The sequence below is a fragment of the Nematolebias whitei genome, chromosome 5 (assembly GCF_014905685.2).
Source record: "Nematolebias whitei isolate Nwh7 chromosome 5, NemWhi1, whole genome shotgun sequence".
In the NCBI taxonomy this organism is placed as follows: domain Eukaryota; kingdom Metazoa; phylum Chordata; class Actinopteri; order Cyprinodontiformes; family Rivulidae; genus Nematolebias; species Nematolebias whitei.
Genome location: NC_056502.1, coordinates 31,787,042 through 31,810,613, shown reverse-complemented (window position 1 = coordinate 31,810,613; position 23,572 = coordinate 31,787,042). Strand labels below are relative to the sequence as shown.

At 42.2% G+C, this 23,572-nt stretch overlaps 1 protein-coding gene across 1 annotated transcript in view; it reads right to left on the bottom strand.

Moving 5' to 3' along the window:
• LOC119410371 (myelin basic protein) overlaps positions 1–23,572 on the bottom strand; it is a 144,467-nt gene that overhangs the window by 33,947 nt on the left and 86,948 nt on the right. Inside the window, exon 3 of the mRNA XM_037677283.1 lies at positions 10,364–10,436. Within this exon, the coding sequence (XP_037533211.1) occupies positions 10,364–10,436 (73 nt within the window). The remainder of the gene's footprint in view (positions 1–10,363; positions 10,437–23,572) is intronic.

The following is a 23,572-nucleotide window of genomic DNA, read 5'->3' as shown; positions in this document are numbered from 1 at the left end:
GCCAGCAACGCCCGGGGGGGTCAACATGTGGGGTGGGACAAAAAGGGGGGGGGACGGGCTGGGGCTGGGGCCAAAGAAGGGGGGGGGTCGGGGGGGGGGGGATGCTTGACAGAAACGGAGTGTTTACACACACACCTTTTGCATTCCAGCATCAATCAGTTTACAAATTAAGCCCTGGCTCCAGGAGAGAAAAATCCAGACATTCCTCTCTCAAGTGACATTCTCCAGCTCCTTCTGGACGTCCCCGAGAAGTCCCAGGCCAGAGGATATATAACCCCTCAAGTGAGGTCTGGGTCTGCTCCAGGACATCTTCCTAGTGGGACATGTCTGGGAAACCTCCAAAAGGAGGAGTCCAGGAGGCATACCAATCAAATGCCTAAACTACCTCAACTGAATCCTTTTGATGCAGAGGAGCAGCGGCTCTACTCCAAGCTCCCCACAGAAGACAGATCCTCATCCATTCTCTAAGATCGTTTTCACACCTGATAGTCCGGCAGACTCAGTTCGATTGGGGACCAAAATCCAGAACATTTGTTTATATTTTCTGGTGTGGTTCGCATTCACACTGCACTGAGTCAATTGAGCCAACTTGTTCCCTCCTCGCCTGTGGTGGCACTGCACGAAGAACTACTGAAGGAAACGACACAAAAACCTCTGAAGAAGATATTGAGCGCAACTTACTTCTAGAAATAAAAACAAAAATGGAGTTACGTCAAATATGAGCAGTTTTAGAATTTCCGTTTTGTCTGTGGCACATGTGCCAAACAAACATTTTTCAACAAGGACTCCGTATGAGTGGAAAATGAGGCAGAAGACCATGGAGAATGTTGTTTTTCACACAAGGCTGCTGAGACGGCTCTGTATGAGGTAAGAGAAATGCGCGTTTGTTTTGATTGTATTTACACAGAATACCCTGTACTTTAGTCCACTTCCTGCTTTTGGAGAGGTCTCTGGTCCGCTGGCATTCACAATGCATTTCAACTGCACTAGAGTTCACTTCAACCGAATCGAGACCTAGGTTTTTAGGTGGACCAGAGTTCATTTATTTGGTCTGCATCAGATTTTAATTGTGCATTCACACCTCCCCAAATGAACCGGACTTTCTAAGCAAACGGACTAGAGTTTGGTTAAAGCGGACTAAACAGGGCTGGTGTGAATGCACCCTAAGGCTAAGCCCGACCACCCTACAAAGGAAGTTAATTTATTCTACTTGTATCCGGGACCTCATTCTCTGAGTCATGATCCATACCTTGACCTTAGGTGAGGGTTGGATTCTCGACAAACCAGTAAATTGAGAGCGTTGTCTTTTGTGTCAACTCCTTCTTCACCATGACCAACCAACAAAAGCAACACCTTCATTTCTGAGGACGAGGCTCCGATCTGTTGATCCATCTCCCACTCCATCCTACTTGTTACTTGTTAACAAGACACCAAGACACTTGAACTAGAGATGGGGCCGATCCGATCCAGTATCGGTATCGGCCTCCGATACAGCATAATTTACGTATCGGATTTTTCTGATCCAATCTGCCAATATTTCTGATCCATGACGCATGTTGGCTTCAAACTGTAGTGAACTAAGCCTCAGGTCAAAACCTGACCCTGAGGGCCTTCCTGGGACAGGAACTGTTATTTCAGAGTCAGTCAGAGTCAGAGTTTCTTTATTGTCATTCGCACCTCATGTGGTACATGTGGTGGAGCGAAATTATGTACGCAGGGTCCCTTTCATTGATTTGAGTCCAGAAACACAAATTAAGCTCATCCAGAGACTTTCTAAGTGTGTCTTGCACTAATCAATTGAAAGAACACTCTCTTTTTATTATCATTACTATTTTACAATATCTTGATAATCAAAGTGTGTTTAGTTCAAACCATTTTAAATGTTGAAGTGAACTACTCATTTTAAATCAACTGTGAAACAGTATCAATGATTTTTTAATCCTCATTCAAAGTAGAAATCAAGTTAATGCCTGTTACAAGTAATTATGCATTTTTGATTTTCTGTCTGAAATGAGCAAGTTGTGATGTCGGTCAAAAGTCAAAGAACGGTCAAAAACATGTTTATCGGAACGAAATGTCATGTTTAACTCTCTCAGACAGATAGAAGGAAGACTGGCTCCTAAATGTCTCTGTTTCTTCAAAACATCTTTCTGTCTGTTCTTAAAACATCTACTCTGTCTCCTTGACATGTAGTGACCCTCTGACGTCACTAAAACCACACCCCGGTTGATTCGTTCAACCAATCAGGAAGTTCCCAGAAGGAACCGGAAGTGACCTCTTTAAAAGGGTTGACACTTCCTAGTTCCAAGCAGAACAACGTTCCAGGGCAGAACGAGAGTTCCAGAGAGAACCAGAGTTCCAGGGAGAACCTCGAACGAGAAGTTCCTGAACGAGAGAAGTTCAGAGGAACAGAAGTTCCGAGCAGTTTCTAATGGAGTGACAAGAGTCCGTCGATGCCACGACGTCTCGCTGTGGCTCTACCCGACAAACGCTCTGAACAATGAGGAAGTTTGTTCTGTGATGATCTCACGACTCCTGAGGTCACAGCTGTTCTTACGGAGACGCTGAAAGGTGGCTTGAAATGGAACTTTACGCCGGAACTGAAATATCTTCAGAAAGGTAAAAGAGTCGATCTTCAACTGCCAGTGTACCGTGGGTTAAGCTGCGTCTAAAGGAGCGTGTTGTTCTGGTTATACAGACACTTCTTCCTCATTCATTTTCTCCATTTAAACTTCATTTTTCCCATCTTTAAACCTCTAGCTTGCCAGTTATTAATCCAGATTTCTTCAGAAATGTCTGTTGGTTTCAAAGCTGTGAGAAAATCATGGCCCTATGATTTCTCAGTGCAAAAGCTCATTAATTAAGCTGTGTTAATTGTAATCAATCTGCCAATTAATGTAAATGTGTGATGTGTTTTAAATCGTTTTTAATTAAACAGCTCACTGTTGTGGTGGGTCAAAGATAAAACACGTTTCCGTCCACATTTAATCATTCAAGGCACGATAGTACTCAGTCCAGAAAAATGAAAGAATCCGTTTAAATTATGGATAATATCAGACAGGTATCATTCATTACAAAACTATGGAATGGATTTCCTGAACGGAGGCGTGTCTCATGAACCCAGAGTAATAAGACCCGCCTCACATTCAGGAAATCCAGTTCATAGTTTGAAGCCAGCTACAACGTGAGGGCTGAGTTAGCAGCACTGTGGCTAACAGCTCACCAACTTTTCATCAAAACATGTCCGCTGTGTGGAAGTATTTTACACTAGAAACACCACAAAGCAAGAAATCAAACCGCTTGCTTTGGACTGAACAACAAGAAGACGTCGCTGAAGCCCCAAAGCTCGAATGTTTACCGAGAAGTTGCTCAACTTCATCGTAATTCATGATCAGCCGCTATCAGTTGTAGAAAACGAAGGATTTCTCAACTTGATACTTGCAGCCAAGATATAGTTTACCCTGCAGTAGATATTTATCAGTACAACAGTAGCCAATCATAAAAAAGCATGTGATTTGAAAATTACATAATATTAAAAAAAAAAAAAAAAAAAAAACCCCAGCTACATTATAAAGTGATGTAAAATACTAAAAACAGGAACATGTCTGTTGGTTTATGCCACGAACTTAGCAGATGTTTGAAGCCATTTAACATTTTATTTTATTTTAATTCATTTATTCATTCATTTAAAAGAAATTAAATTTAAAAAATCATCAAAAAGAAAACATTGAATGAAATGAGTGCAGAAAGAATAAAACAAATCTTATATCTGCCCCTTATATAAAAAAAAAAAAATAACTTTAAACAATCACTTAAATTAATCACTTTAATATCCACTTTAAAACTAGGAATAAAAAGAAACATGTTTTGTGTTAGCAGAATTTAATTCTAACTTTAAAACTTGTCCAACATTAATAAAACTTACCTCAAGTTGCCTTTTTGGACATGCATGCATATATTTGTACAAACTGTACTTGAGAGGAGATTATTACAGCCTCATGTAAAATCAATGATGATCATGATATTGAAACTGGATCAGTATCGGCCAATATTCAGATTTAGGTATCGGGATCGGATCGGATCGGAAGTAAAAAAAAGTGGATCGGTGCATCCCTAACTTGAACTCCTTCACCTGAAGCATTAGTCAGTCATAGACTAGTAATAAAACTAGTGTAGCCAGTTTTGCTTCAAACAACAGGACAACAAAGTCACATTGGTGATCATGGGCCCACATTATGGATACACTGCTGCCATGAATATAAACTATCACAACATTGCTACAGAAGTTTTGTGCATTGTGAAAACCATTGCAGACATGTAATACTGTACACTAACCAGCGAGGAATCCAATGTGTTTCTAATACTCTGAAGACCTCACTAAGACTGTCCACATCCTGGCTGTTGTTTTACAGTGTAGTGGAAACATAATGCAGACTGAAAGGGGCCTTAATCATTCCTCAAGTCTTTGTTTTGTAAAGGGTCGTAAAGGGTTATTTTTCATTTCCCTGAAGCAATCTTCCCAAGGGATCAATAAAGTTTTATCTGATCTAATCTAACGTTGGGAAGAATTTTAGTAACTTGTATTCTAAAGGACTAACACAGCTATTCTCTCAGGTCTCAGATTAAAAAAATCTCCTATAAGGCAAAAAAAAAGAAGAAGCTGTACAACAAGGTCACTGACAGCTGAATGAAGTCTACCGCAATTTCCAGACTTTAAGCCGCTACTTTTTTCCACACGCTTCAAACACTGTTGCTTAAACAATGATGCGGCTAATTTATGGATTTTTACGGGCTAACGAGCATCATGCCGCCAACACATTTAGCCTCGTCACATCAGACCAATGAGTTTACCGAACACGTCACAGTGGACAAATGAAACTGTCCGAATTAAATCAAATGCACCCACACCAAGTTCTTCAGATGAGTCATTTTGCGCATTTTGCCACATGTGAAGAGCAACTTTTGTTGAAGTCAGTCAGTAGATCCTGACAGAGTGGAGCAGTGTCAAAAAATCCACTATCACCAATGGGTTTCAAAAGGCTAGACTGCTGCATGATGAAGAGGACAGCACAAGCTCAAGGGTGAATTTGTCTCGAGATGAAAGTGATGTTGAGAGCAACAACGAAAGAAAGACTCAGGAAGTGTGTGACAAAGTAATTCTGAGGCTGTTCAATTCTGACTCTGAAGAAGACGACTTTAGTGGTTTTACTGCACAGGAGGAAGATGAAGATAGCGATCAATGACTTTTCCTGGTAGGCTACTGTATTTTTTATTTTATTTAACCAGCTGTGTTACAGGCACTGTTCAGAAAAAAACATTTACTGTACATATTTGTTAATGTTACCGGTACGTATTTAATTAAAGGTTAAGAAAATCTTTCTGTGTAAATATCTCATGTTACAACATGGGTACCTGTGGTTTATAGACAAGTGTGGTCTATATATTTATTTACTTTTTCTTTTTAAATTTAGCGAGTGCAGTTTATATTCAGGTGCGCTCAATAGTCCGAACGTTACGACAGTAGTTTTGGTATTCGTCTACAAGATTTTTAGTTGATTTGGAAAAACCTCCCACAAAAGCTCTGTGGTGAACACTATGATTAAGCACAATGGGTCTACAAGGCTGGCTACTCGTGCCACATTTCAGGGCTTAAACAAGAAAGGTCAAAGTCGACCAAGGTATCGGAAAGAACTGAGCTGCACATCCAGTAGGAGCTTGGCAACTGTGATTCTTTGATGTGTGCCCATAAAACAATGACTCTTTCAGACATTTTGCCTTGAAATAGTTGGTTTGTTAAACTTGTTCCACTAATGTCAGGTTTATATCTGCAGGGACAATCAATGTTTCCTCACTGCAGTCAGCGGTGAGGGAAAAGACTGGATGAAAAAAGGCAGACAGATAAATAAGAGGGGTCTGCTTTTTGGAGCTCAGCCCTGCTGGGCTGGACAGGATAATGGACTCATAATGGGCTTTTAGCAGTTGTACAGCTGAAGATGGTGTTTGCCCTTCACAGAAAGAGCAGAGCAAACAGGAAGTGCATGGTGGAGACATCCTAAGATGCTGGACGTGTTGAGATGAGTCATGATGCCTGTTGATGAGACCAAACAATGATCCAACGACTAATCTAGCACTAAAAGAGCCTCACACAGGATCATTGCAGTGACAAGCAATCGCCTTTTGCACAATGAGTAAGCCCACTGAAGCAGAAATATCACTGTAGCTTAACAACAGCGTTAGAAAATGATAAATAGACAATATTACATTCCGTATTAGCATTAACACAGTTATTGAGAAGCACAGAGGCAGATTTTTGATCCAAACCCTATTTGACAGGTGTGATCTTCAATTTATCTGAAAATACAAACTGCAGCTTCTGTCTTCGTTTACAGGATAAATCACTTTAAATATCAAACTAATTACTCCTCCCGCAGTTTGTGCACTGCCATCATGTTCAGTTTGATCCTATAAAACTGAACAAACATGGAAATGCTGCAGTCGGGTCACACTTTTATAACACGCTCACTGAGAGACAGATTTATTCTGGTATAGTCTCCATCCGTCTGTAAATTTTCTCTTGTCGAAGCCATAACTTATGATCTGCTCAAGATAATTTAATGAACCTTCATCATAACCTACCATCATAAGACGAGGGGTTGCGCACCCTTCTTATCACCCTCGCTACAACATCAAGGTCACAAAGCAAGGTCAAACGAGGTCTTTGCTCTTCCAGGCCACATCTTCTGATCCATACTTGAACAAAACTTGATACAAAATGAATCACTACTGCATAATAATTAGTCAACGGGTGCATCATATATTGTATGGCGTACACTTGTTTTTATTAAACTGGGCTCTTTCTTGATATTAAGTGGCCTCTCAAAACAGCATTCAAATTATCGCCTGCTCGGCCGATGTGCATTTCTTCTTGCTCTTATCTTGAGCTGTCAGAAGCCCAGCAGAGTGGAAGAAGAGTAGTGCACACGCTACATCCTACACCCATCGACAAATTTATACAGCAACATGGCTATTTATAGCAATGGACTTGTGACCTAGACCTTAGAACTCGGGTGATAAAAGATTGTGCGACACTCCGTCTAGCGATGATGCTTAAGTGTATCAAGTTTCATTAAATTTTCTTAAGCAGATCAGAAGTTTTGCGTAGGACAAAAGGAAGTTTGTGAACAGACATACCGCACCATAATATGTCCCGCCTTTCATTGAGGATATAAAAATTAAAATGTCCTGGCTTCATGGTGATTTTTATAATGGTGTCAACAGTCCAGTGACCCGGAGAACTACTGGTGATGGTGAGCTGTAACTTCCTGTCTGCACCTGAATTCCCTGCAGGATGTTCAGGTGTCTGCCCTTCATTAGCTGTTGTGTCAGCAGTGGATTCTCCTGGTGTGTTCAGTCACATGTGTCTCTGCATGGGGGACATCAATTACCAACGCTGCAGGAGTGGATCAATCAGATGAAGTTCTGCACTGTGAAAACAACAGGAGGGAGTTGCCTCTTGTTCCTGCATGATCACAAACTTTAACCCTTGACTGCACATTCACCGAGCTCCAGTCAGAGACGTACACAGTGTAGTTAGTCTATTGGTCTGGCATGATACTGACTCTATGAAGAGTTTCTATCGAAAACAATGTCAGTTAGTGCTTTTCATTCAGTGAAATAGCCATGATGAATTATTTATGGTGTTAATAACTTGGGGTCAGTGCAACCCTTTGGATCCTTGTTATTTTGCAGACCTGACGTCGTGTTTGGGACTATTTTTAAACTGTTTGACCTCATTTATGCCCAACTTTAGCTGTTAGACAGGCAGCCTCACATTTGACTCCAGAATACTTTGAAACACTCTGGACTTCATGCTTGACCTTGCAGCAATGCAAGGACAAACCATCAGCCCATCTCCACCGTGCTCATCAGTTGGTATGAAGTCTTGGTGCATTATGTCCCATCATGTTGTCTACATCAGGACAATTAAAAAATATATATGTTTTTCTAAATACAACCTTGCAAACCATATTGTGCTTACACTGTGTGCAAGAAAAGAGTTTTCTTTTCTCTTGTCTGAGGCGACACAGAGTAACAGTTCCTGGTGAGCGGAGGGAGCAATTTTAATAACGACTAGGTGCAATGGCGGAGCCAGGGGGAGGCCAATGGTGGCCATCCAAATGATTTTAGTAAACTAAAATTATCAGCAACGTAAAAACCAGAAAGCACAGTTTCCTCAGATTGGGGTGGTCGGTTTACAAATAATTACGGTGCTAGTTATCTTAGAGTGTAACTTGGCAACACGATTTTCGATGGAGCTCGTTCTTACACCTAGATGCAGCCACACACCAAAATGGAACGTGGTACCTCACTTATTTTTCAAGATGTCACAATCACAAGATGACAAGATGGATGGTATTTCCAATTCTCCTCTTTGCTCCATGATGGGGGACAATAAGCAGCAACAGTTGCTTTGCTGCCAACTCTTCCTCTGGCTTGTACAAACACACCTGACAAGAGCAGAGCAGCAAACTGACAAACGTACAGGTTAATAATGACGTGTTTCTGACTCCACTGCCAGACTCTCAAGCCTGTAAATCAGAGGTGCCCTATATGTCGATTGCAAATGGGTAGATCGCATGGCATTAAAAAAACTAGACATCAGCATATCATCCATCTATGACATTTGTCCCTTGACTGACAGACAGGGCGACCAGTCTCAGGCCCTGTTTACACGACGTGAAACGTTCAGATGTTCATTTACAGACAACAGCCCTCATTCTTTCTGAAACTGAAAGTTTCTGAATCCAGGTCTCAGTAGAGCTTTTCGGGAGAACCCCCCACGAAGGAGTGAAATGTTCCGGAAGTGAAGTGGCACATGCGCACTAAAGGTGGCTGCAGTCCAAAGTTTTTCTGCACCAGGGTTTCTGCACCCACCACTGTAGGAGCAAAACTAATAAAATCCAGCTCCAAAGAGACGTTAGTGTATTCACCAGTTTGGATGTAACTGTGATCATGCAGATGCTGCATGCACAACAAATGCAGCTTAATTACCCCCTCCTTTTCTGTGCACATGCTCAACAAACACAACACACACCTCATCTTAGAATATCTTTACTCATCACATGAAAGTTTAGGCCAAAATACTATCATTTTAAAGCCACAGTACAGTTCATCAATGCTTATCTGGCAACCCGACTGAAATGAAAACTACAGCATTTTCATGTAAACCCACTCATTTTTTGTTTATTACCCCCAAAAAACATAAAAAAAAAAAAAACACTAACATTTCCAGAGGTCGTTCTTGTGTAAATGGGGCCTTATAGTAGACCACTTTGACTTGGTCATTTGAAAAGTAGCTTGCATGCTGAAGGTGTGGGCACTGGGCACCCCTGCTCTAAATGACCGAGGATCTTCTAACCCAGACAATAAACTCATATGTAAAGAGTAACCCAACAGATTGTGACCATATAGATTATATTTGTGTACCAGCAGAAACCAGAAAACAGTCACTTCCTTCATCCCAGGTGGTGTAAAGAAGCTGTATCGTCTATCAACAGATTCAAACAGGAAGTCTGAGACACCGTTGGTTTCATTTAGTGTTTGTGTGTGCCACCTGATTTATTATAAAGCTGTAAAAGCAGCTGTGACATTTTGTTTATCTGTTAAGTATAAAAAAAACAATAAACTTGATCTGAAAGTCCTTAAAAAAACTTCATCTTCTGCAAAGAATCTTAATGGTTTAGATTTTAGAGCATTTCCCTCCAAAATCAACAACCTCAGACGTCTGCATTTCTCTGCCCTCATCTGCTGAGAAACAGTACTGCAAAAATACCCCCCCCCCCCCCCGTTTTTTTTTGTTCTTTATTTTGTTTTCCACCTGGCATCTCATCTGACTGTGACTCGGTAACAACCAGCCTCAGAACCCAGTCTGTTTCCTTCAACACCAGTGAAAGGTAGCGTCTCACCGGCCGGCCTGCTCACTGCAAATGGCACGCTGCAGGATTCAGCAGCCTGAGAGTCACAGAGAAGCTGTCATTACCGTCAAAGAAAAGGGGAAATAACTAAATAGATAGCTGAGATGAATTTGTGCCACGTCGGTGTGAATTTACAGCTGCAACTTCAGTTTTTTCTTTCTTCACAGCTGCTCACTGTGTTTTATGGCAAGTTTCAGCAACGACGGGTGGAAACATACTATATTACGTTTTATGCCATTTGTTTCACATTCCACGTGTTTTTGAATCATTTCCTGACTGATCACTGCATCAAATGTGCCTCTGCTGATAAAGAAAAGAGATGCAAACGGCGAGCTGAGTGCTTAAAACACATCTTGATTCAAATTCAAGGCATTTCTCTTGAGTCTTACCGAAAACTTCATCTTGTGTTTCGGTCACTGCTGTCGTTCCTGCAGGGTCTGCTTTGGGTTCAGGTGACGGAGCCTTTAATGAGAAAACAAATACAGATTGAAGAAGTGAGGCACTGGGGTGCCATGGCAACAGAGCAAAGACAGAGACAGACAGACAGAACCAGGAGAGAATACATAGAGGTCTACACAGAATACCTGCTCAGGTGGATCAACAGAAGCTCGTAAACTCATATTATGGTTAATAAAAATATAATTCATGATTCACCAGGGTCTGATCATTTCTTTCTTTTTCCATTTTATTTCACCTTTATTTTACCAGACATAAACATGCATATAAATTAACCAGGCATCTATTTCATGTTGATGTGTTCATTCGTGCTCATCTGCTCACAGACTCATGCTTGTGCTGCTGTTCGGTGTATTGTTTTATACTATTAGTGCTTAGTGTATTTTTATTAACGTTTTTCTTAGTTCATATCACAGATCTTATTACTGTTTTTCTTTTACATTGTATACTTTTGTTGGATGTAACTGGGACCCTGTGTACACAATTTCGTTCCACCACATGTACCACATGTGATGCGAATGACAATAAAGAACGTTGAATCCTTGAATACTTGAATAAACACCAAGAACAAATTTTTATTTACAGTGCTGTCCTGGCAGGTACTTGTATGGTCGAGGCAAAACCATGAATTATAGAAGACATTAACAAGCAAGGGAACACAAATTACATTAACAACAGTTCATTGTCAACGTTAAACGACGTCATTACTGAGCATGAAAACATTTGTAAGTATCTTTAAAAAAGTCTTTTAAACTATTTTTAAAGCTAGAAACTGAGACGTGAGGTCAGACCCAAAGTTTTTTGAAGCAGATTCCAGTCAGATGGAGCAGAGCCAGAGCAAGTCATGATCTTTAGAGTTGTTAACCACAAATACTGAGAGGATCGGGTCTTATACTTCGAAACTGGTGCTAGTTACAGTAGATTAGTTAAATATGGAGGTGAATAATTAAGCAACATCGTATAAATGAGGATAAACCAACTAAATTCATAATGAGTATGTAGGCCATTTTACAAGAGAGTAGAGGTGACTGTGTGTATAAGGAGAATTTGTAACAAAGCAAATATCAGAGTGATAAATTGTGTCCAGCTTATGAAGACACCTTTACAAGCACGTCTGTAAATTATGTCTCCATAATCCAACAGAGGTAGAATGGTATGTTCAACAATGGTGCGTTTTGCAATCAATGTGAACGAAGATCAATTTCTATACAGATAACCAATTCTCACATTAGCCTTTTGCTGATAGATGGACAGCTTAGGCATTACTTTATGGTTTAGTAGTGGAACAAAAATGAAATCATTGTCCAGATAAACAGTATACTTTTGAAAATCACGTTTGGTAGTGCTGGAGCTACCTTCAAAATGTATTTCTCTTCCAGGACCTGCAGCTCAGTAAAGTGCCACCAAACCAGTCAAACCCATCAGTTCTCTGACTGGATTGATAATTTTGTGATTGACATGACATTGACCAATCAGCTGAGAGGAAGAAACATATGGTCATAATTCATTTTTGCAAGTGGAAACTCAAGTTAGTGAACGTGAGCGCAGAGTTCACACACAGATTGTAGCTTTGTATCTTTACAGAGCTTAAAACAAAGTTTGTATCTTGTGTAATTATTTATTTACAAATACAAAACTTTTCTTTTTACACATAAATTCTTATCTATGGATGCACAAAGATGTAATTCTCAGACATTTTGGTTTATGGTGAAATATTCAGAGCTACACAAGCACAGAAAATATATGCCTGGAATTTGTTTCCACCAAAGCTCCTCCTGACCTCCTCCTTGTGGCTGAAGACAAACTACGACTGATGTCATCTTCTGAGTGGGGAGCCAGTGGTGCACGAGCGCTCACAATTCAACAGATGTGCGGCTGTGACGCAACCTAAACACCCGAGGGGAGGTGGAGTGTGACGGGAGAGCTTTTACTAATGCAAATCATATAACTCGATAAGTGTCATGCTTTAAAACTTTCCTGTCTGATTTTTATACACTAAATCGATTATGTTTGATCCGATACACAGAAATTCAGATTTAATTATGGAGTCTTAAAGCCTTAACTCTGATTTTGTTTTTCTCTAAAGAATTATATTTAACTTGAATGTTTCTTAGTGTGACACAGTGGCCCAGGCTGGAAAAAACCTTGAAATCCTGGTTTATCTTTCCTCTGTGCTGCCTGAGGGATCAAAATTCTGTTGTCAAATCCTGTCAGCATTCAGGAAGTTAGCGGAGAAAAACAGATGTTGTAACTTAACATTACAGCAAATCTACATGAGGCTCGTCCTAAAATAAGTATCTTAAATTATACTCGTTTTATTTGTAAAACCTCAAATTCAAACATGTTGGAATTTTGTGAAAAATGTAAGTAAAAACATAAATAAGTGATTTGCAAATTTCATAAATCCACATTTTATTTACAACGGAGCAGCGTTAACATTTCAACAGTTTAAACTATAAAATGGAACCAAATTAGAACAAAAAATATATTTCTGAATTTAATGGCAGCAACACGTCTTTACAAAGCTCCTTCAGCTGTAAGTGGCACCAATGAGAAACAGCTAACAAGGTTAACTTAACCAGGTTAATTATCAACAGGTCAGTAAGAGGACTGGTTATAAAAAGAGTATTTTAGAGGCTGAACCTGTGGGAAGTAAAGATGGGCAGAAGTTCACTAGTCTGAAAAAGACCGTTAAAAACTACTTAAACAATTTCAGACTAATGTTCAACAGTACATTGGGAAGACTGAATGTCCCATCATTTACAGTTCTTTTCATGGACTCAGGAATGTTTCCACCATTGGCATCAGAAGCAATTGTACTGTGGGGGGCACACTGTGTGTAGGGGAGGGGTGGCTCCCCCAGAAAATTTTAAATAAAGCAGATGCCATTTCCTGCATTCTGGTGTATTTTAACAGGTTGTTAGACATCTATGTTTACCTATACAAGTGAACACTTGATTCAATAACTACAGTATTTTAGAGCATGGTACAAAAAAAAGTAGCCTGACCAACAGCTCGCCTTGTGTGAATAGAGCACGCTCCGCTTCTCTCCCACATCTCCCCGCCCCCCAGGTCAACGACTGCCAGCACTAACATATCATTAAGCTAGCGCGCAACACAGTGTCTCTCACTCTTCCCCCCACCCCGTCGACAAAAAGTCCAGAAGAGATGAGCACCCTGCCAAGGCAAGTGACTGAGGAAAAACCCTGCATGTGATGTGGTGAGTTGTTGTAGGTAACCAGGAAAACCTGGAGTGGACTTTTAGTGTTTTGACCATTCTCCTTTTAATTAAGTGGAATGGATTTGTTCATGTAGCAATAGAAACAGCGCTGGGTAAACTAATGTGTGTGGGGGGTCCAAAATAAATATTTTTTTAAATGTGAGGGGGACACGTCTTCTTCACATAAAATGGATGCAGTGCCCATGTCTTCCACAACTCATTGTTTGTAAACGCAGTTCTCCATACCATTCACAAATGCTGCCTGAATCTCTATTGGGCGAAAAATAAGACATAATCCAAAAACGCTGCTGTCTTCTCTGGACAAACGCTCATTTAAAATAGACTGAGTCAAAGTGGAGAGCTGTTCAGGTCAAAGGAACTGAAAAGATTTTGGAAACAAGAAGTCTCCTTACTAAGGATGAGAGGGACCATCCAGCATGATATCAGCTCACAGTTTAAAAGCCTCCCTCTCTGATGGTATGGGGGTGCATTAGTGCTTATGGCATGGGCAGCTTGATCTGTTAAGGCTTCATCAATGTAGAAAAGTATAAACAGGTTATAGAACATCTGCTCTCCTCCAGCAAAGAAGATCAAGAACTATTAAACAGCTCAAATCCTTTGTCAGACCAGTATGGGGCAACATTCCCTCCAAAACCTCCAACAATGTTCCAACTTTTTCAGAACCAGGATTGTAAAAACAGAGTGTGTCCAAAAAAACCTGTACTTTCATCCTGAAGCTCGCATCATCACTGCATTCCTACAGTCTGGCTCACGCAACGTTTCTTTCTTTGTCACGTAAGTGCCCAGCATTCATCTGGGTTAGATTTTGCTCACGCTCTCCCACGCACACAGAGACAGCTTGCTTATCTCTTTTGGCAGCCTCCCACTTTCTCTTTTAAATTAGCAACGCAAACAACAAATGCCCATGCCAAGCGCTGAGCCTCCAATGGCTGGATGTTTCTTCAAGTGATAACACTGGTGGGTGAAGAGATGGACCAGGACATGGAGTTTAGAAAAGAAACAAAAACACATGGCTCGTGTCTTAATCTGTGCTGAAACATGGAAATACAGAAAACACATTAATCAAGAGCAGCAGAATTTCCAGGCACCTGAGATGTGTCCATACTCATTAGGACGTGGCATGTCAGGAGGTATAAACAATCCTGAGAGGGTTGGGGGAACAGCCTGATGCTGGTTCTGCTGTCAGCACGACTTTAACACCTACACAGCACCACCAGTGGCTTATAGAGGCCCAGTTACAGGTAGCTGAATCAACTGAGGGAGCGGAATTTGTCATAGGTGCTCTCTCCTGACCTGCTGGTCTTTACTCAACAACACACACCATTTTTAAAATCATTTTATCCTGGATTATACACAAACTGTTACTTTAGTTAGCAGGTTATTGGTTTGAAGCAAAACTGTTGTTGCTGTGATGTAACTGGGACCAGTCTCAACTTTTAACTATTCTATAAGGAAACACCAGGTACTGTAGATAAATCTAAGAAGGTTGAGTCAGGTCCTCTGGATGGATTCTTCTTGTTGAAACATTTCATCTTTTATCCAGAAGACTTCTTCAGTCTGAGGAGATGCAACAAACAGTCTTATACGCAGCACCTTCTCATAGTGGATAAACCAGTTTGCTGGTGACAGCCCAAACCAGCTGTTCACATGCAAAAGGAGGGTCATCAGCCTAATGATCTATCGTTACACTGTAAAAAAAAAAAAAACATTTTATGGTGAAACGCTGGCAGCTGGGGTTGCCGAAAAAGTACCAATAAAATTATGGGTAAACCATTTTTTTCTTTTATGGTTTGAAAGTATTGTTATTGTTGATTTTACAGTTAAAATGGTGTTAGAGACAATGTTTTACTGTAGAATAAAATGTTTTAACTTATAGAAAAATCTGTTTTTCCATAAAATTTGAAGTAAATTCTGGAATTTTTTACAGAATAAAATTGTAATTTATTATATTTAATGCCCTGATGGCACATGCTGGTTTGAAAGAGGAGTAATAGAAGCCATCTTTGTGAAAAGAACCCGTCCATCATTAAACAGGGGTGGAGGCCTTCGAGTCTAATTGTTCTATTTTGTATAGGCTTCGCCTATATAGGCCAATTCATATCTTCGCCAATTATAGGCTTATAGTGCTCCATTTTTGCCCATGTCTCTCTCTCTCTCTCTCTCTCTCTCTCTCTCTCTCTGTGTGTGTGTGTGTTGATTTAGCAAAATATCTCAAACTGTTGAATGGACTTTAATGAATCACTCGGAAGTTAATTCTTGGATGAATGTTTTCAAGTGATTAACCTTTAGAGTCGGCCCAATTTATGATGGCTGCCACGGATAAGTGACCTTTGAACAAAAACTGCTGAACTTTACAGCCCACGATGTTGACTTTAATACTACTTTTGTATGTGAAAACTTTTGTGCTGTAAAAACTCTACACTGATGATAGTCTGTGTCTCTCATTCTCTGCTCTGAAGACCACCTGATGATTTCTTTAGGATAGTGTCTAAATTTGTGCCCCCCATAGGAGAGCAAAGAGGGTGAATTGGAAATATTCGTCCGTCCGTTGTGTGAACATGATAACTTAAAAAAATAAGTGAGGTAGAGAAACAGCATAAATGTGTAGAAAAAGCTGAGTAGAGCAGAAATGAGCAGAATAAGCTGAAATAGGCAGAGAGAGGCTGACTAGATTACAAAAAAATCTGAAATTATAAAAAAGCTAAAATTTGCAGAAAGAGACTGAAAGTAGGAACAAGTTTACATTATTAAAAAGAAACAAAATATTGAAATTTGCAATAAATAAAATAGCAGAAAAAGGCTAAAATTTACTAAATTTACAGAAAAATACCTACAAAGTAGCTGGAAAAAAGACAACAAAAGCTGAATTTAACAGAAAAAAACCTGAAAAAAAAAGAAGCTTAAATTAGCAGAAAGATGCTAAAAGGCGCAGACAAAAAATACCGGCACTTAAAAAGTTGCTGAAAATAGAAACAAGCTGAAAACATCAAAAGCACAACAATAGCTGTAACGAGCAGTAAAAGGTTTCGATGAGCTTGAAGGATGAGGAGCTCCATTCATTTTCAATGAGGAAAACATGCCCGAAAAAGCTAAATATTCTAAAAAGTAGAAATTTAACAAATATTAAAGTCAGAGAAGGAATGCTCTGAATGAGCTGAACATTTTGATATATGAATGAAATAGACCAAAAGGTGTGGAACGAGTTACATGCTGAAAAACGTACAGAAGAAAAACGTATCTTAATAGTGAGAATGATGTAAAAACACACAATAAGATAAAGAACACCTCAAGAGGTCTAATTTCTAAACAATACTAAATCAAGCCTTTGCTGTTTCCAAGAATATTTCAGTGCGTTTGTGAAGAAAGGTTGTTTTGAAAGTGTGCACCAGTGAGTGCCAGGTTTACTGTTCTTCAGTCAATGGGTCTCGTCTGGAGCGTTTGTAGAGCTTGAAACGTGTTGAGATGGTCTGATGGATGCTTGTTTGTTTGATGGCCGTCTCTGACACTCAGCTGTGATGATGACCACCTCAGCTGCACTCAGCCCTTCAGAACTACTGGATGAGGTCCAGTATTCCTGAGCACTCCTTACATGTCGGCAGAAAGGTGCAGTGATTTGGACCCTTTTCATGGCCTGGTTGAGTACAGGAGAGGGACTCAAGTTCTTGTTTATGATTCAGTGATGAATGTTTCAGTGCTTCAACCCGTCTTCACTTTAGAGATGATAGGTCAATGGATCACAGCTCATCTAACCCTATATCGACACAGAGTTAACTGCGGACTGGCTTCTTTAAAAAACAAACATTTAGACGTTTCCAAATGTCAAGCGAAAGTTCAATAATTCAAATTGTATTTTGTAATAGGAAAATTATTGTTTCATTCATCTACTGACGCTGGCAAAAGTGAAAACAACTGGAAATGAGCAATGTTTTCTTAAACAACCACCCTCAAAAGTTGTAATTGAGGTCTAAAAAGGCAAGAAAAATAATCATCCATCCATTCTCTTCCACTTATCCGGGGTCGGGTTGCGGGGATAGCAGCCCAAGTAGGAAGGCCCAGACTGTCCTCTCCCCAGCCACTTGGGCCAGCTCCTCCATGGGAATCCCAAGGCATTCCCAGGCCAGCTGAGAAACAGTCCCTCCAGCGTGTTCTGGGTTTTCTTCTGGGTCTCCTTCCGGTGGAATGTGCCCAGAACACTTCACCAGGGAGGCGTCAAGGAGGCATCCTAACCAGATGCCTGAGCCACCTCAACTGGCTCCTCTTGATGTGGAGAAGCAGCGGCTCTACTCTGAGTCCCTCCCGGATGGTTGAGCTTCTCACCCTATCTTTAAGGGAGAGCCCAGATACCCTGCGGAGAAAACTCATTTTGGCTGCTTGTATCCGAGATCTCGTTTTTTTGGTTCCAACCCAAAGCTCATGACCATAGATGAGGGTAGGAACATAGATCGACCGGTAACTTGAGGGCTTCACCTTTTGACTCAGCTCTCTCTTCACCACGACAGACCGGTACAGTGCCCACTTCACTGCCGACGCTGCACCTATCCGCCTATTGATCTCACGCTCCATTTTTCTCTCATTCGTGAACAAGACCCCAAAATACTTAAACTTCTCCACTTGGGACAAGACATCCTCCCCGACTCAGAGAGGGCACTTTACCCTTTTCCGGCTCAAGACCATGGCCTCAGATTTGGAGGAACTGTTCCTCATCCCGGTCGCATCATACTTGGCTGCAAACTGCTCCAGCGAAAGCTGTAGATTACGACCTGATGAAGCCAATAGGACCACATCATCTGTAAAAAACAGAGAAGCAATCCTAAGGCCGCCAAAACGGATCCCCTCAACACCTTGGCTGCACATAGAAATTCTGTCCATAAAAGTTATGAACAGAATCAGTGACCAAGGGCAACCTTGGCGGAGTCCAACTCTCATTGGGAACAAGCCCGACTTACTGCCGGCAATGCGGAACAAGCTCTGACGCCGGTTGTACAGGGACCTAACAGCCCATATAAAAGGGCCTGGTACCCCATACTCCCAGAGTACCCCACACAGGGCTCCCCGAGGGACGCGGTCGTACACCTTCTCCAAGTCCACAAAGCACATGTAGACTGGTTGGGCAAACTCCCACACACCCTCCAGGACCCTGCTGAGGGTGTAGAGCTGGTCCAGTGTTCCACGACCAGGATGAAAACCACACTGCTCCTCCTGAATCCGAGGTTCGACTATCCGATGGACCCTCCTCTCCAGAACCCCCAAATAGACCTTACCAGGGAGGCTTAAGAGTGTGATCCCCCTGTAGTTGGAACACACTCTACGGTCCCCCTTTTTGAATAGGGGGACCACCACCCCAGTCTGCCAATCCAGGGGAACTGCCCCCGATGTCCACGCAATATTGCAGGCTCGTGTAAGCCATCACAACCCCACAACATTCAGAGCCTTAAGGAACTCTGGGCGAATCTCATCCACCCCTGGGGCCCTGCCACAGAGGAGCTTTTTAACCACCTCTGTGACCTTAGCACCAGAAATTGGAGAGCCCGACCCAAGGTCCCCACGCTCTGCTTTCTCAGTGGAAGATGTGCCAGTGGGATTGAGGAGGTCTTCAAAGTATTCTGCCCACCGACCCACGACATCCCGAGTTGAGGTCAGTAGCACACCACCTTCACTATAAATAGTGTTGGTGGCGTACTGCTTTTCCCCCGAGAAGCCAGATGGCTGACCAGAATCGCCTCAAAACCGTACAGAAGTCATTCTCCATGGCCTCTCCGAACTCCTCCCACACCCAAATTTTTGCATCAGCGACCACCCGAGCCGCATGCCGCTTGGACTGCCAGTACCCATCAGCTGCTTCCGGGGTCCCATAGGCCAAAAAGGCCCAATAGGACTCCTTCTTAAGCCTGACAGGATCCCTCACTGCAGGTGTCCAGCACCGGGATTGAGGGTTACCGCCACGACAGGCACCGACAACCTTGTGGCCACAGCTCCGGTAAGCCGCCTCGACAATAAAGGCGCAGAATATGGCCCACTCTGACTTAATGTCCCCCGCCTCCCCTGGAACACTGACAGCTCCGCTCCTCTCTTCACCCAAGTGTCCAAGACATGCAGCCGCAGATCAGATGAGACGACAACAAAGTCAATCATCATTAGGGTGTCCTAGTGCCAAGAACACATATGGACACCCTTATGCTTGAACATGGTATTTGTGATGGACAATCCATGACAAGCACAGAAGTCCAATAACAGAACACCGCTCAGGTTCAGATCGGGGGGGCCACTCCTTCCAATCACATCCCTCCAGGTCTCACTGTCATTGCCCACCTGAGCGTTGAAGTCCCCCAGTAGAACAAGGGAGTCCCCAGGAGGCGCACTCTCCAGTACCCCCTCCAAGGACTCCAAAAAGGGTGGGTAATCTGAGCTTCTGTTTGGCACATAAGCACAAGCAACAGTCAGAACCCGTCCCCCCACAAGTAGGCGGAGGGAGGCTACCCTCTCATTCACCAGGGTGAACCCCAACGTACAGGCACCAAGATGGGGGCAACAAGTATGCCCACTCCTACTTGGCGCCTCTCGCCAGGGGTAACTCCAGAGTGGAAGAGTGTCCAAACCCTCTCAAGGAAACTGGTTCCAGAGCCAGATCCATGCGTTGAGGCCGACTATTTCTAGCCGGAATCTCTCAGCCTCACACACCAGCTTAGGTTCCTTCCCCACCAGGGAGGCGACATTCCACGTCCCAATAGCCAGCTTCTGTAGCCGAGGATCAGACCGCCAGGGTCCCTGCCCTCGGACACCACCCATCCCACATTGCACCCGACCCCTTTGGCCCCTCCCACAGGTGGTGAGCCCATGGGAAGTGGGGACCCATGTAGCCTCTTTGGGCTGTGCCCGGCCGGGCTCCATGGGTAAAAGCCCGGCCACCAGGCGCTCGCCAGCGTGCCCCACCTCCAGGCCTGGCTCCAGAGTGGTGCCCCGGTGACCCACGTCCGGGCGAGGGAACATCGAGTCCATTTATTTTTCTCATAATAGGGGTATTTGTGCTGCATTTTGTCTGGTCCCTCACCTAGGACCTGTCTGCCTTGGACGACCCTACTAGGGGCGTGAAGCCCCTGACAGCATAGCTCCTAGGATCATTGGGACACTCAAACCCCTCCACCATGGTGAGGGTTGTGTCAGGAAGGGCATTTGATGTAAAACACTTTTGCGAAAACTAACATGCAAGTTTATCTAAGTGACACCATACCAGATCGGTCAAGGCCTGGGTTAACAACAACCACCACCGGTGATGTTCACAAACAGGGTACTGGCAGAAATTGTGCTACTGTTAGTCAAAGGCCATGAGGAGGGAAACATGTCATTAGGAAACAGAGTGCTGAGGAAAGTCAATAATGTAGGCCTGAGGGTGGCAACTCTAAATGTAGGGACAATGACAAACAAAGGTAGCGAGCTGGTTGACATGATGCAGAGAAGGAAGGTAAATGTTTTATGTGTCCAAAAGACCAAGTGGAAGGGCAGCAAGGCTCGCATGATTGAAGCAGTGTTCAAACTGTTTTACCATGGTGTGGATCGAAAGAGAAATGGAGTAGGGGTGGTCCTGAAGGAGGAGTTGGCAATAAATGTAGTAGAGGTGAAAAGAGTGTTAGATAGGGTGATGCGTCTGAAGGTAGAAGTAGAAGGTCTGATGTTAATCTTGTCAGTGGTTATGTTCTCCAGGTTAGATGTGATGTGGAGGAGAAAGATACATTTTGGAAAGATCTGGATGAAGTGATAGAGTGTATTCCCAAGGAGGAGAAAGTGGTGATCGGTGCAGACCTGAATGGACATGTTGGTGAAGGAAATAGAGGGGACGAGGAAGTGATGGTAGGTTTGGTGCCAAAGAAAGAAACCAGGAAGGACAGATGGTGGTGGATTTTGCCAAGAGAAAGGAAATGGCAGTAGTCAACACTTATTTCCAAAAGAGGGAGGAACATGTGACCTATAAGAATGGAGGAAGGAATATGCAGGTCGACTACATTCTGTGTAGAAAAGGAAACCTGAGGAGATTGGAGACTGTATGACATGATATGTTGTTTAAGTTGTTGAAGGCAGACACAGGAGACTCCGAGGTAAAAATAAAGTGAGTCTATTTATTTAAACACAAACAAAACAAAAGTTGACAGGGCAACAAAAAGTTACTTTGAAGGAGGGAGACAATGGAAAAAAGACATGACAGGCTTACAAGCACAATCCACGGACAAAGGAAAAAACACAGATGCTGAATATATAGAGGCAGGGTACACTCCAGACAGGTTGCAAGTCCATCACAGAGCCACATATAGACAAACAAACATTCCCTCTCTCACTCACACCTAGGGACAATTTAGAGTTACCAGTCAGCCTAACATGCATGTTTTTGGCCTGTGGGAGGAAACAGGAGTACCTGGAGAAAACCCACACAGCATGGAGAAAACATGCAAACTCTACCCAGAAAGGTCCCAGGCCAGGATTTCAACTAGTGATGTTCTCGCTGAAAGGCGGAAGCTCTACCAACTGCACCGACCCATATCTCAAACCACTGAACAGATTTTCGTGAAACTCTCAAAAAGTAATCATTGAATGTACATCTGCAACTACGACTGACACTAACTGGTATTAGCCAATACAAAATGGCTCTAAATTAATTTTATAGATATTGAGCTAAAATTTATAGTGACTGAGGTTTGAACAAAATGTCTGTAACCTTGTCCCCTCAGAATAAGAGATTAAAACTGTCATGAAAGGTGTTGGGTGATATGCAGTCCTTCAACAAATGCCAGGCTAATTCAAGTACCCATTTACTAAAATACATTTCTATAAGGAAAGCTTCTGTCCATGTTCCCCAGATCATTCTGTGTGTTCAGCAGGCGTATGAGGTATCAGGGTTGCTTTTGAGAGCTATCCAGTCCCTGTAGAACCAAAGCAGGTGCTGTGTGCGTATTATTAGCAAAAAGTTGAGCTCGTACTCAGTACAGGTTGAACTCTACCAGGACTGTCCCTTGTCTCCGATCCTGTTTGTGGTGTTCACAAACAGGACTGACCAGGATCTCAAAGTCATGTTGTAGAAAGTAGGGTGTCGTCTCTGCTTTAAACAGAGGATGTAGTTCTGTTGGCATCTTCAAGCCATGACCTAGTGCTTCCATTGGGACAGTTGGCAGAATGAGTGGGAGATAAGAGTTGGCATCTTTAAGTCCAAGGCCATGGTTCTCAACCAGAAACGAATGGAATGACCCCAAGGTATCTGGGCATCTTGTTCACGAGTGACAGTAGGATGAAACAGGAGATAGATTGGCAGATCATAGGCTCGTCCTCAGTAATGAGGGCAATGCTTTGGTCAGTTTAAACAAAGAAAGTGTTGAGTCAAAAGGCAAAGCTAAAAATGTATTGGCCTGTATGTTCCAATCTTCACCTGTGGTCACGAGGTTTGAATCATCACTGAAAGGTTGTTTTAAACAACTGCTAAGTTCATGGCAAAAACCAACACAGACATGTTTATGTTTTAGTATTTTACATCATTTTATAATTTAGCTGCTTTTGTTTATTTTTTTTTTAATATAATTTCTTCTATTTACCTTTCATTTTATATGCTTTTCATATGACTGTCTATTGTTGTCTGTACCTCATCTGTGTTCTTTGTTTAAAACAGTTCTCTCTGAGTAAATGAGTCCTTATGGCTTAATGAGACTAACCTATAAAAAAGGTTGAATGAATGAATGAAAGAACGAGATTCTGGATGCAAGCAACCAAAATGAGCTTAGAGATTGGATGAGGAGCTCCATCATCTGGGAGGAGTTCAGAGTAGAGCAAATGCTCCATTGCATCAAAGGGAGTCAGTTGAGGTCATCAGGCATTTGATTACAATGCCTCCTTTAGACGTTTTCTGGACATGTTCCACTGGGTA